Source organism: Papio anubis, unplaced genomic scaffold, assembly GCF_008728515.1.
Source record: "Papio anubis isolate 15944 unplaced genomic scaffold, Panubis1.0 scaffold118, whole genome shotgun sequence".
Classification (NCBI taxonomy): domain Eukaryota; kingdom Metazoa; phylum Chordata; class Mammalia; order Primates; family Cercopithecidae; genus Papio; species Papio anubis.
In genome coordinates, this window is record NW_022160949.1 from 149,149 (window position 1) to 163,857 (window position 14,709).

The 14,709-nt window shown below is 45.3% G+C and overlaps 1 protein-coding gene and 1 non-coding gene across 4 annotated transcripts in view; one reads left to right on the plus strand and one right to left on the minus strand.

Annotated features, from left to right (window-relative positions):
* The first annotated feature begins 1,593 nt into the window (after positions 1–1,593).
* DHX8 (DEAH-box helicase 8) overlaps positions 1,594–14,709 on the plus strand; it is a 44,823-nt gene continuing 31,707 nt past the window's right edge. The window contains exons 1-9 of one of the 3 annotated variants that reach the window (XM_021929252.2): positions 1,832–1,949; positions 2,063–2,183; positions 7,104–7,189; positions 8,047–8,119; positions 8,823–8,908; positions 10,166–10,275; positions 10,662–11,027; positions 11,433–11,577; positions 11,671–11,874. In XM_021929252.2, the coding sequence (XP_021784944.2) occupies positions 8,086–8,119; positions 8,823–8,908; positions 10,166–10,275; positions 10,662–11,027; positions 11,433–11,577; positions 11,671–11,874 (945 nt within the window). In that variant the 5' untranslated portion in view covers positions 1,832–1,949; positions 2,063–2,183; positions 7,104–7,189; positions 8,047–8,085. Of the gene's footprint in view, positions 1,950–2,062; positions 2,184–7,103; positions 7,190–8,046; positions 8,120–8,822; positions 8,909–10,165; positions 10,276–10,661; positions 11,028–11,432; positions 11,578–11,670; positions 11,875–14,709 lie in introns of all 3 variants that reach the window. The other 2 variants (XM_021929251.2, XM_003913135.5) reach the window with 2 other exon arrangements.
* LOC116272508 lies at positions 4,176–4,236 on the minus strand. The gene has a single exon (XR_004181178.1). It is a non-coding gene; the product is annotated as a U7 small nuclear RNA (small nuclear RNA).

Genomic DNA, 14,709 nt, shown 5'->3' on the forward strand with positions numbered 1-14,709 from the left:
TGCCTGTCATTTTTCAGTCCATGATGAGATGTTCAAGAAACAGAGTCCAAAGGTACACCAGTGTAAAAATGTTGCTACAGTGAAAAGTAGGAGACTGATTTCCTCCTTTTGATTGATTGGAGACCCATTCACTTGAGGGTGCTTCTGTTTCCTTACTCATCACACAAAGCACTGGAGTGTGGGAAAAATCCCCATCCCACTTTAAGGTTGCCACAAAGGTAAAAAGGACCTGAAGCAGAAGTTGGGAGACCTAAGCTTATGACCTTGGATTTACAGCACAGCTGATATTTGGGGAAATAAGGTTTGTTGTTGTTGTTTGTGTGTGTGTGTTTTGTTTGTTTGTTTGTTTGAGATGGAGTCTCACTCTGTCGCCCAGGCTAGAGTGCAGTGGCGAGATCTCGGCACACTGCAACATCCACCTCCCGGGTTCAAGCGATTCTCCCGCCTCAGCCTCCCTAGTAGGGGGGACTACAGGCACATACCACCACACCCAACTAATTTTTGTATTTTTAGTACAGACGGGGTTTCACCATGTTGGCCAGGATGGTCTCTAACTCCTGACCTCAAGTGATCTGCCCATCTCGGCCTCCCAAAGTGCTGGGATTACAGGGGTGAGCCACAGCGCCCGGCACCTCAGGGAATAAGTTCTGAGAGGACTCAGGAAAACTGGGGATTGAAACGCAGGTTTTCACGAGAGTGGAGGCAGCTGGCTCTGTGGGTTCCCAGACTAAGGAGATCCGTGCTTGACAGACCAGAGACCAGCTCTACTGTGACCATCGTCTCAGCCTTGATTTTTTTTTTTTTTTTTTTTTTGAGACAGAGTCTCACTCTGTCGCCCATGCTGGAGTGCAGTGGTGCAAACTCAGATCACATCAACCTCCGCCTCCTGGGTTCAAGCGATTCTCGTGCCTCAGCCTCCAGAGTAGCTGGGACTACAGGCGCCCGCCACCACCACGCCCGGCTAAGTTTTCTATTTTTAGTAGAGATGGAGTTTCGCCACGTTGGCCAGGCTGGTTTGGAACTCCTGACCTCAAGTGATCCACCAGCCTCGGCCTCCCAAAGTGTGGCATTACAGGCGTGAGCCACTGCACCCGGCCTAGCCTTGTAATATTAACAGTAACTGCCATTTGCGGTGTGCCTACTCTGTGTCACACTCCTTGCAGTTATTCCATTTAGGGTAGAACATTATTCTAGTTTACAGATGAGAAAACTAAGGCCCCAGAGATTGATTTGCCCAAGCATCCAGCTGGCAGTGGAAGTGCCAGTTTCATCCTGTGTAAAACGAGAGAAGTCAATCTACTGCCTACTGGCTTGTCAAGGGTCGCTTGAGATCGGACGACAGGAACCACAAAGAAGTGAGGCCGGGAATTTGCGGATCCACAGTAAAGCAAGTTTGTCTTTTTCCAGACGTGCATTAAGATTCCTTTTTCAAGTGTTCTAAAGCGCAGGCGCAGGCTGTTTTGCGGGTTCCTCCCGGCTTCTCTTGTGCAGGCCGGGGTCGCCCTCTGCCGAACCAGGGTGGGAGGGCGCTGAGTGAACGTTTCCGGGCCTGAGAACGGGCGGAGATTTTTCTCGCCTGTAGAGGGCGCAGGTCGGCGTGCAGAGTAACCCACTCTAGCTGTCCCTTCTTTAAGCACTTCCTGTCCGTTCTCTATGATCCATCCAGTTGTGACTTGATTTGTTCCTCAAATTTTCAATTTCCCGTAAACAAAGGGGACGCGCACTGACCCGGAAATGAAAGCTGGAAGCCGGCCCGAGTAGCTCTGATCGCCGGCCGTGAGGTCCTGTGTAAGCTATAGCCATGGCTGTGGCTGTAGCCATGGCGGGAGCCATAATCGGTTCGGAGCCAGGCCCCGCGGAAGAACTTGCCAAACTCGAGTACCTGTCTTTGGTGTCAAAGGTTTGCACTGAGCTGGACAATCACTTGGGGATCAACGACAAGGACCTTGGTGAGCCCGGGGAGGTCCCTGTGGCCTCAGTTTGGGATTGAGGGAAGCGGAAGGAGAAAGGTGGTTGGTGGACAGAAAGTATGTTCGTATGAGTCTGTCTCTCTCTATCGCAGACACCCGGACCCAGGGTACCCGCTGCCGTGGTCTCGACTTGAGAGACCTCAAGAAACTTTAGAAACTTTTCCAGAGCTGTCAGTGAAGTCCGGGGCGATCGTCTCTGCTTGATTGTTTTTTGTGGGTTTTTTTTCAGCCTCAATTAAACATGTTTAACAACAACAGCATCAGGTGCTGCGATGACGATGATGATGGCTGACGTTTATTGGGTGCTCACTGTGTGCTAGATGCGATGCTCAGCTCCTTATTGACATTTGTCTTATTTGGTCTTCACGCCACTCTGTGACATAGCAGTCAGCATCTGTGCTTTTAACTGTGTTCTTTGACCGTTCATTCTGTACTCAAATTTTTTGAGACAGGGCCTCGCTCTGTCGCCCAGGCTGGAGTGCAGTGGCACGATCTTGGCTCACTGCAGCCTCCACCTCCTGGGCTCAAGCAATCCTCCCACCTCAGCCTCCCGAGTAGCTGGGACTACAGGCGCGCGCCACCAAGCTCACTAATTTTTAAATTTTTTGTAGAGACGGGGGTCTCACTGTATTGCCCAGGCTGGTCTCAAACTTATGGGCTCAAGCAGTCCTCTTGCCTCGGCCTCCCAAAGTGCTGGGATTACAGGAGTGAGTCATTGGGTCCTGTACTATGTCTTAAACACCAGTCACTAGATGTTTTGGGGCAAACTACATCTGGGGAACCCAAACTGAGGAATTAGAAAAGTTTAGGGTCCTAGAGCTAAGACCATAGACAGATGAAGCCCTTATAAAGGTAAAGAGGATGGATGGGATGAAGGGCAACCAATGGAGGGATTGACCTTTGGTAAGTACAGCATTTCTTCCTCAGTTGTAACAGGAGCGAGGACAGAGAATATAGTTGCAGATTCAGATGAGTTTAGAGATTGGTGGTAGGAAGATGAGTGAGAGAGTTTCAGCCCACTCTTCAGTTTTCTAAATGAAGATGAAATCATCAATTGGAGGGATGGAAGGGAAGGGACCGGTGACAGGAGGGGTTAGAAAAGTTAGACGAGTGACCTTTGGTAAGATTCATAGTTTCTCTGAAGCTGTTTTTCTCATCTGTGAAGTGGGACAATGTCTTCACAGGGTCACCATGTAGCACTTAGGAAGATGCCCGAAAGTATGATGCCAGTATATTTTTGTTTACTTTTTTCTCTTGCCTCCCAGGCAAGATGTGTCTGTCATATGTAATTTTTCCGCAGTATTCTTCTCTTTCAGTTAATAATGAGGTGATAATTTTGTCGGTTTTGCTATCTTGTTAATATGTTTCCTTTTTTCAGCAAATATTGAGCTGGGGGCTAGGCATACCACAGAGAACGAGACAGATTTCTGCTTTCAGGGAGCTTACTTTTCTCTCTGTTTTCGTTTTAACTCCTAATACCTTGGCCTTTTAGAGGAAACAAAAAAGTTATTGACATCTTCCAGTGTTTGTTTTGATGTTCACTTCATTTACGTACAAAAATAGAGCAAGGTATAAACTCCGTATTCTTTTAATTTATATATAGCTAAAAATCTCAATTAATTTGCAGAAAACTCACAAATATGCTTTTTCTGTTAAATACAGAATTATAAAACCAGTAACATTAAAAGTACTAACATTGGCCGGGTGCAGTGGCTCATGCCTGTAATCCCAGCACTTTGGAAGGCCAAGATAGGCCGATCACCTGAGGTCAGGAGTTTGAGACCAGCCTGGCCAACATGGTGAAACCCTATTTCTACTAATAAAAAAAAAAAAAAAAAAAAAAATTACAAAAATTAGCTGGCCGTGGTGGTGGGTGCCTGTAATCCCAGCTACTCAGGAGGCTGAGAAAACAGAATTGCTTGAACTCAGGAGACGGAGGTTGCAGTGAGCCGAAATTGCGTCATTGCACTCCAGCCTGGACGACAAGAGCAAGACTTTATCTCAAAAAAAAAAAAAAAGTACTAATATTGGTTTAATGTGATAGACTGTTTTTTGTTGAAACTAAATTGGCAGAGTTGGGTTCAGTAACAGAAAGGCATATATTTGCTTCTTTTATGTTTTGTTTGCTGACTTGATTCTTTTGCTTTTGACCCTGATGAATGACTTACTAATTTATGTATTTAATTTTTGGGGGAGTTGAGATAGTAGAGTTTCCGACGAATACTGGAAAACCTGCTAGACAAATTCTGAAAGAGCTGTAATACTGGATTATCATTTAAATTAATGTTATTTTTACTGTTTTCACCAATGAATTTTTTTAAACTATGAATTATTTATAATGGATTCAGTTAATTTAATGATTCCCCTGTATAATTGTGAAAACTAAAAATACTGATTAATGGGACCAGGCACAGTGGCTCACACCTGTAATCCCAGCACTTTGGGAGGCCGAGGCGGGTGGATCACGAGGTCAGGAGTTCAAGACCAGAGCCTGACCAACATGGTGAAACCCTGTCTCTACTAAAAATACAAAAATTAGCCGGGCATGGTGGCGCACACCTGTAATCCCAGCTACTCAGGAGGCTGAGGCAGGAGAATCGCTTGAACCTGGGTGGTGGAGGTTGCAGTGAGAGGATCGTGCCACTGCACTCCAGCCTGAGTGACAGAGCAAGACTCCGTCTCAAAAAAAAAAAAAAAAGCCCGGGCGAGCTGATTACTGATGGCTGGCAGTGTGAATGTGCTGCTGACTCCTTTGTGAGCGGCTCTTTTGAGCACGACATGCCTAACACCATGGGACTTAGTTCTCCCTCCACATTTCTTGAAAGAATATGGGCTCCGAAGTTAGATTGCCTGGATTTTATTCCTAGCTCCCCCTAGTTATTATTGGGTAGGTCAGTGTCTCAAACTGTCAGCTTCCTCATTGTAAAACGGACAGTAGTAGCACCTACTTGTGAGGGTTGTTTTGGGGATCATGAAGTAACCCATAAAAAGTACTTAGCATAGTGCCTGGCACATGGTAATGTTCAAAAAGTATTAACCATTGACAATGTTACTAACTTATTATGCATAAGATGTGTTCATGTAGCCTGATGGCATTTGGCTTTCCCTTCATCAGAAAGATAAAGGCAAATTCCAGAATGGAAACTGTATGGTAGTACTACTTTATGAGTTAGTCATCTAGATCTTTCATGTTATTTATTCATTTACTTTTTTAGGATTAGTATTCAAATGAAAGCATTACAATTTTTTTGTGGGTCTCAGAGTATGAGGCTTATTATCTCAGTCTCCTCCTGAGTAGCTAGGACTACACATGCACACCACCACCACCAGCTGATTTTTGTATTTTTTGTAGAAATGGGGTTTTGCCATGTTGCCCAGGATGGTCTTGATCTCCTGGGCTCAGGCAATCTGCCCACCACGACCTCCCAAAAGTGCTGGGATTGCAGGCGTGAACCACTGTCTGAAAGTCGCTTAATTAATAAATAGCTCTAATATTAGAAGTTTCAAGAACTAAGCCGGGCACAGTGGCTCATGCCTGTAATCCCAGCACTTTGGGAGGCTGAGGCAGGAGGATTACCTGAGGTCAGGAGTTCAAGACCAGCCTGGCCAATGTGGCAAAACCCCATCTCTATTAAAAATACAAAAATTAGCCAGGCATGGTGGAGGGCACCTGTGATCCCAGATACTCAGGAGGCTGAGACAGCAGAATTGCTAGCTGGGCACGGTGGCTCATGCCTGTAATCCCAGCACTTTGGGAGGCTGAGGCAGGCAAATCACAAAGTCAGGAATTCGAGACCAGCCTGGCCAATATGGTGAAATCCTCTCTGTACTAAAAATATAAAAATTAGCCGGGTGTGGTGGCGCACGCTCGTAGCCCCAGCTACTCGGGAGGCTGAGGCAGAAGAATCGCTTGAACTCAGGAGGCAGAGGTTGCAGTGAGCCAGGATCACGCCACTCCACTCCATCCTGGGTGACAGAGCGAGACTCCCTCTCAAAAAAAATGTTTCAAGAACTAGTCAGGTATGCCGAGCGCATGTCTTATGCCTCTAATCCCAGCACTTTGGGAGGCTGAGGTAGGCAGATCACAAGGCCAGGAGATCGAGACCATCCTAGCTAACATGGTGAACCCCTGTCTCTACTGAAAATACAAAAAATTAGCCAGGCGTGGTGGCGGGTGCCTGTAGTCCCAGCTACTCAGGAGGCTGAGGCAGGAGAATGGCGTGAACCCAGGAGGCAGAGGTTGCAGTGAGCCGAGATCGTGCCACTGCACTCCAGCCTGGGCGACAAAGCAAGACTCTGTCTCAAAAAAAAAAAAAAAAAAGAATTAGGCAGATTTGTGGAAAAAAATTTGGGGGAAAAGTAAGTCTTTCATCAATGTGGAGATTGCACCACCCAGCAGCTGCCTACTGTCACATACAGATTGGGTCTGTCCTTCTGTTGTGTGCCTCTTTGTCTGCACGGGCTCATGCTTTTTATTGTCACCTTTATAGTCTAGGTGGCAGCGTGCCCAGGTAGTAGTTTTGTGAGAAGAGGGTACCATGATGTGCGGCAAATAGGTCTTCCTAGTTTAAATACACTCAAGGGCTACATTGAGCCATTTTATAGTAATGTCTTCCTTTCATTTGTATAAATTCACTAGAACATGCGTGGATAATTTCAGCAGTCTAGATTTTCTCTCGTTTTCTTTTTTGTTTTGTTTTGTTTTTGTTTTTTGTTTTTTTGAGACGGAGTCTCACTCTGTTACCCAGGCTGGAGTGCAGTGGCACAATCCCGGCTCACTGCAACCTCTGCCTCCTAGGTTCAAGTGATTCTCCTGCCCCAGCCTCCCAAGTAGCTGGGATTACAGGCGCCTGCCACCACACCCAGCTAATTTTTGTATTTTTAGTAGAGACGGGGTTTCACTGTGTTAGCCAGGCTCATCTCAAGTGATCCACCCACCTTGGCCTCCCAGAGTGTTGGGATTACAGGCATGGGCCACTGCACCTGGCCAGATTTTCTCTCTTTACCCTTATCAGATGGTGGTCTTTGTTTTTTATGACTGTTGGATAACCTAATTAGTTTTGTTTTTACCATACTTAAAACTGATTTCTTGCTCATGTCTCTTCTTTTCTGAATTCTGTTTCTTATTTGCAGCTGAATTTGTGATCAGTCTTGCTGAGAAAAATACCACCTTTGATACTTTTAAGGCTTCCCTCGTCAAAAATGGTGCAGAATTTACGGTATGTATATCTGGAGAAGACAATCTGTAGCTATTAATGTTTTAATTTATGGGGTTTTTTTTTGAGACAGAGACTTGCTGTGTTGCCCAGGCTGGAGTGCAGTGGCGTGATCTCAGCTCACTGCAACCTCAGTCTCCCGGGTTCATACCATTCTTTTGCCTTAGCCTCCCAAGTAGCTGGGACTGCAGGCGCCCACCACTACGCCCGGCTAATTTTTTGTATTTTTAATAGAGACGGAGTTTCACCATGTTAGCCAGGATGGTCTTGATCTCCTGACCTTGTGATCCGCCCGCCTTGACCACCCAAAGTGCTGGGATTACATAATTTATGTTTTAATGTCACTATTGAATTTAAATTTTGATAGGATTTAATATAAGAGTTTGATATAGGAAGGAGACAATTTTATACGTATCAATTAAATAAGCCTTTAAGTGTGTAATGTTTTCATGCCATTAGGTAGGGGTAATGTAACCAGATTTTCTGTGATACCTCTCTAGGAAAACAGGGCAGGATTTTCATCATTAAGTTTTTGTAGGTATTTACATTCCTGTTCTGTAAGTCAGGAAGTTGGAAACGAGTTTTGGGGGTAGTTCTAAACCTTGTGAAATAAAATGGTTGCAGGGAGCCTAATAACTTTTCTCCCCAAAGAGTCCTAAGTATCGGCTTTCTCTGAAGCTGCTATACTAGGTTCATGCTACACCAGGTTGATACTCTTATGTTTCATTTATTCCAATTAGCTAAATTCCAGTGCATAACCACCCTTCTCTAAAGGACATTCTTTGCCTTTTCCTTTTTCAAAGTGTATTTAAGCACTGGTACAGAAGCTGACCATTTTTGTTCTATGTTTCTTTTCAAAGGATTCTCTTATTAGTAACTTGCTGCGTCTCATACAAACCATGCGGCCTCCAGCGAAGCCTTCCACTAGCAAAGGTAAGCAGAGCTTCCACCTGAGCTTAGCTTCTAGAATGGTGTAGATTTTGAACATCCTGTAAATTGCATTTGTTTTCCTCTCAGCAGTTGCTGAGCAAGTAAATGTTCCAGTAAGATTTTTCAAATGGGCTGGGCGTAGTGGCTCACTGCTGGAATCCCAGCACTCTGGGAGACCAAGGTGGGAGGATCACTTGAGCCCAGGAGTTTTAGACTAGCCTGAGCAACATAGAGAGACCTCATCACTACAAAAAAAATTTGAAAATTAACCAAGCATGATGGCGTGCCTCTGTAGTTCCAGCTACTTGGGAGGCTAAGGAAGGAGGGTTGCTTGAGTCCAAAAGGGTGAAGCCGCAGTGAGCCATAGTTGCACCACTGTACTTCAGCCTGAATGACAGAGGTTTTTTCCCCCTGTTTCAAGGGGGAAAAAAGTTTCAAACAACTTAAGACAAAGTCAAAAAGATAAGACATAACCAAATGAGTATTTTTACACTCCTCTCTCTGCTACATTTTGAGATAGTTTGTGATCAATGTATTTAGAAAATTAAATTACATTTATAGTAACAGGTACGATTAATATATAGCAAAATGCCATGTTCTGTTTTGGTTTGATACAAATCTAATGTTGAAGTTATTTTGTTAATCATTAATAATATTAAATATATCTTTTTTTTTTTAACCCCTTCATGCTCTTTAATGAAACAAGATCCAGTTGTTAAACCTAAAACAGAAAAAGAAAAACTGAAGGAACTCTTCCCAGTCCTTTGCCAACCGGACAACCCTTCTGTTCGGGTACTGATACCATTTTGAGAATGTCTACTATAAATATATATTCCCAACCCCTTTTCTTTGTCTCATTAGTAATTTTATTAATTTTAAGTTTGCCTTTGTTGTAACTCATTTTTAAGAGTGAACGTGTTTGATCAGCCTGGGCGCGGTGGCTCAAGCCTGTAATCCCAGTACTTTGGGAGGCCGAGGTGGGTGGATCACGAGGTCAGGGGATCGAGACCATCCTGGCTAACATGGTGAAACCCCGTCTCTACTAAAAAATACAAAAAAACTAGCCGGGCGAGGTGGCGGGCGCCTATAGTCCCAGCTACTTGGGAGGCTGAGGCAGGAGAATGGTGTAAACCCAGGAGGTGGAGCTTGCAGTGAGCTGAGATCTGGCCACTGCACTCCAGCCTGGGCGACAGAGCAAGACTCCATCTCAAAAAAAAAAGAAGAAAAAGAAAAAAAGAAAGTGTTTGATCACTCCCTGAGTATGTACTATGTATTGAACATGTTAAGGGGTTCTGAGAATGATATTCAAGGGAAATGAGATTGGGAATTTGGGGAAGTAGTGATTAGGAATATGAAATAAGGTTCTGGAACAGATGCCAGATGTGTGAAATTAGATTTCTTTTTTTGCTCTGTTACTTGTTAAGGGTCTAATTTTTAAAGCGTTTTGATTTTTAAATTTCATTTTAACAAATATTTATTGAGTACTTACTGTATGCCAAACACTGTTCTAAGTACCTGGGTAACAGCCGTGAACAGAACAGACAAGAGTTTCTGCCTTTGGAGATTATATCCTAATTTTGGGGTAGGGAGCAGAGCAGGAAATAAACATGTAAACATTCTGGTGGGGAGGAGATAGGCAATAAACAAACAAATAAGTATGTAACATAGCAGATAGCAATAAGGACTATGGAAAAACATTAAGCTGGAGTGGGGGGAGGGAGGCAGAGAGTGCAGAGGGAGAGTTGCTTTTTAAAATTTTTAACACCTGTTTTTATATAATCATCACTTGCATTCTTTCATGGCAGGGATGATTAATATCTAACTGCCTTTCATAGAATTGTATTAAGGACAAAGGGGATTTGTCAAATGTAGCAGTGATTCTCAAGAGCCTTCTTTCCATTTCTTCTGCATCTATCTTGAATCAAGCTGGAAATCTCTGCCCCTCTTCCATTTCCCTCACATAGTGGTTAGTGATTTATAGATGTACCTGAGCTGATTCTTGAGTGGTTTTTTTCTTTCTCCTAACTTTGCTGGCCTCTACCTCTGCAGACCATGTTGGATGAAGATGATGTGAAAGTTGCTGTGGATGTCCTGAAAGAACTGGAAGCTTTAATGCCCAGTGCAGCAGTCCAGGAGAAGCAGAGAGATACTGAGCACCGGTTTGTCCTTAGTGTCCTGTCCTTTGGAAGTTTAGGATACTGTGACAGTTGAATTTTGTGGACCAGCCAAGCAAAATTTTGGGCAAGTTTACAGAATCTGGACTGGTCATATATCATATTGTTGGATCTATTTTCATTGCTTCCTGCTAAGTGTATCTAGCAAATGCTAGGATATTCAGAATATAGAAATCAGGGTTGAAAGAGGCTGAATATGTTTGTGGCTTGATTCTTTATTGGTTTATAGGGATGTCATAGTTATTGAAACTAATTCAGCTCAAAACCTAGTGGGCACCTGCCATGTGCATGGCACTGTACTGGGTGCTTGGGGATGCAAAGATGAAATTGGATTGGTTTTTTTTTAAGACAGGTGCTTATTGATTTGTTAGGGACAGGACAAAGAAGAAGAAGCGGAGTCGAAGCCGAGATCGAGACCGAGATCGAGATCGAGACCGAGATAGGGAACGAAACCGAGAGAGAGACCACAGGCGGAGACACCGATCCCGCTCTCGATCACGTTCCAGGACCCGGGAGAGGAATAAAGCAAAGTCTAGATATCGGTCCAGGAGCAGGAGTCAGAGTCCCCCCAAAGACCGGAAGGACCGGGACAAATATGGAGAGCGGAATCTGGATAGATGGCGGGATAAGCATGTGGACCGCCCTCCTCCGGAAGAGCCCACCATTGGTGACATTTACAATGGCAAAGTTACCAGCATCATGCAGTTTGGTTGCTTTGTGCAGCTGGAAGGCCTCAGGTAATGACTGGTGCTCTTCTGTCCACACGTCAGTGATGGGCAGAATTTCTTTTATCACTGAGGATTTTCACATTCTAAAAAGTTACTTTGATTAATGACACTTTAGTCAAATCAGCCATACACGATTCTTAGAAATTGACTCTTTTGAAATGTTACAGAGCCTTTTATTCCTTTCTCTGTCTTCAGGAGATCTGTCCTTTGCTTGTTGGGACAGATAGAATTTGCTTCCACACCCCATGTCTCCCCATGGAGAGAGTGATAATACTATTTGATTGTTTGACCACCTTCATGGTACTTTTCTCTTGAGTTTGAGGCCATTTTCTTTTGTTAGTTCCAATAAGGGTAGAAATTGGTTGGGGGATAGTATTTTTTATCATGTTCCAGATGTGTCTGACTCTCCCTCAGGAAGCGATGGGAAGGCCTGGTGCACATCTCTGAGCTCCGGCGGGAGGGTCGTGTGGCCAACGTAGCTGATGTGGTGAGCAAAGGCCAGAGGGTCAAAGTCAAAGTGCTCTCCTTCACTGGGACCAAGACCAGCCTGAGCATGAAGGTAAGTGAGATGGTCAGCCTTTTCTTACATCTGATGGCCAAGGGAATGGAATAAGACAGCAAGTGAGCTGGCCCCCTTGTTTTTGTGCCTTAGGATGTGGATCAAGAGTCTGGAGAAGATCTAAACCCAAATAGACGGCGAAATCTTGTCGGGGAGACCAATGAGGAGACCTCAATGCGGAATCCTGATAGACCCACTCACCTGTCCCTTGTCAGTGCCCCTGAAGTAGAGGACGACTCACTGGAACGCAAGCGCCTCACCCGAATCTCTGACCCAGAGAAGTGGGAGATCAAACAGGTTGGGGCCATTAGTTTTCATGGCCACATAGTCATTCAGTATGTAGCATGGTGCTTAGGGGTGTGCCCTGGAGCACGATGGCCTGGGATAATTTTTGGCCACTGTATTTGTCTGTTTTCACACTGCTGATAAAGACGTACCTGAGACTGGGCAATTTACTAAAGAAAGGTTTATTGGACTTAGAATTCCACGTGGTTGGGAAGGTCTCACAATCATGGAGGAAGGTGAAAGGCACATCTCACATGGCAATAGGCAAGAGAAGAGAGTTTGTGCAGGGAAATGCCCCCTCTTTTTTTTTTTCCGAGACGGAATCTCGCTCTGTCGCCCAGGCTGGAGTGCAGTGGCCGGATCTCAGCTCACTGCAAGCTCCACCTCCCGGGTTTTACGCCATTCTGCTGCCTCAGCCTCCCAAGTAGCTGGGACTACAGGCGCCCACCACCTCGCCCGGCTAGTTTTTTGTATTTTTTTAGTAGAGACGGAGTTTCACCGTGTTAACCAGGATGGTCTCGATCTCCTGACCTCGTGATCCACCCGTCTCGGCCTCCCAAAGTGCTGGGATTACAGGCTTGAGCCACCGCGCCTGGCTGGAAATGCCCCTTTTTAAAACCATCAGATCTCATGAGACTTACTATCATGACAACAGTGTGGGAAAGAGCTGCCTCCATGATTCAGTTACCTTCCACTGGGTCCCTCCCACACATGTGAAAATTCAAGATGAGATTTGGGTGGGGGCACAGCCCCCCATGTCAGCCACTTACTAGCCGTGTAATCCTTAGCTAAGCTACTCTACCTCGTGCCTCAGTACCCTCATCTATAAAACAGGACGAGCGTTGGTGGTATGATGATTAAATGAGTTAATAAAGGTGAAAGTCGCTGGGCATGGTGGCTCACACCTGTCAGGAGTTCGAGACCAGCCTGACCAATGTGGTGAAACCCTGTCTACACTAAAACTACAAAAAATTAGGCAGGCGTCATGGTGCACACCTGTAATCCCAGCTACTCAGGATGCTGAGGCAAGAGAATTGCTTGAACCCGAGAGGCGGAGGTTACAGTGAGCTGAGATCATACCACTGCACTCCAGCCTGGGTGACAGAACAAGACTGTCTCAAAAAGAAAAAAAAAAAAGTGAAACTCTTAGGTTAGTGCCTGGCATATGGTAATTACTATGTAAGTCTTCATTATTGTTTTCTTTTTTTTTTTCTTTTTTTTGAGACAGAGTCCTACTCTGTCACCCAGGCTGGAGGACAGTAGTGTGATCTCAGCTCACTGCAACCTCCGCCTCCTGGGTTCAAGCGATTCTTGTGCCTCAGCCTCTGAGTAGCTGGGATTACAGGCAACCACCACCACGCCGGCTAATTTTTTTGAATTTTTAGTAGAGACGGGATTTCACCATGTTGGCCAGGCTAGTCTTGAACTCCTGACCTCAGGTGATCCTCCCACCTCTGCCTCCCAAAGTGCTAGGATTACAGGCGTGAGCCACTGTACCCAGCCTATTATTTTCATCTTTCTTCACTAAATATCATAACCGTGGTGTGTCAAGCACCATGCAGAGCTAGGGCTATAAAGACGAATATGTCATGGTTCCTATGCTTAAGGAGCTCAAAGTCCAGCAGAGGAGACAGATCTAAACAAATAATTGTGAGGGGTTACGTATTTTTTACTTTATTTTTGAGACAGGTTCTTGCTTGCACTGTCGCCCAGGCTGGAGTGCATTGGCATGACCATGGCTCACTGCAGTCTCAACCTTTCAGGCTCAAACCATCCTCCAACCTCAGCCTCCCAATTAGCTGAGACCCCAGGCACATGCCACCATGCCTGGCTAATTTTTAAATTTTTTGTAGAGACAGTCTTGCCATGTTACCGGCGCTTATCTTAAACTCCTGGGCTTAGCCGGGCGTGGTGGCTCACGGCTGTAATCCCAGCACTTTGGGAGGCCAAGGCGGGCGGATCACGAAATCAGGAGATCGAGACCATCCTGGCTAACACGGTGAAACCCCGTCTCTACTAAAAATACAAAAAATTAGCTGGGCGTGGTGGTGGGCGCCTGTAGTCCCAGCTACTCAGGAGGTTGAGGCAGGAGAATGGCGTGAACCCGGGAGGCGGAGCTTGCAGTGAGCCGAGAGCACGCCACTGCACTCCAGCCTGGGCAACAGCGAGACTCCGTCTCAAAAAACAAACAAACAAAAAACTCCTGGGCTCCAAATGATTCTCTTGTCTCAGCCTCCCAAAGTGTTGAGATTATAGGCATGAGCTGCTATGTCTGGCCTACATATTATATAATAAACGTACCAGAGTGCTGTGGAAACAAGGGAAGAGCAGATAACTCTTCTTGGAGATGATACTTTTGAGCTTATACTTTACAGCGCCATGTTGGAGAACCACCTCCCCAACCCTGGAACGGGACATAGGACATTTGAGGTCCCGACATCGTGGGTCAGAGGAGAAAAAACTGGGTTTCTTACATGAAACCTCTGTAATTAACTCTCCTAGAAAAGAAGAGTTTTGGCTGGGCATGTGGCTGACACATGTAATCTCAGCACTTTGGGAGGCCAAGGCAGGAGGATTGCTTGAGGCCAGGAGTTTGAGACCAGCTTGGACAAATAGTGAGACCCTATTTCTAGAAAAAATTTAAAAATTAGCCAGGTATTATGGTGTGCGCCAGTAGTCTCACCTATTCAGGAGGCTGAGGTAGGAGGATTGGTTGAGCCCAGGAGTTTGAGGTGGCAGTGAGCTTTGATCAGGTCACTGCACTTCAGCCTAGGTGACAGAGCAAGATCCTGTCTCAAAAAAACAAAACAAAACAAAAAAAAAAGAACAAAAAAAGTTTTGATCTTA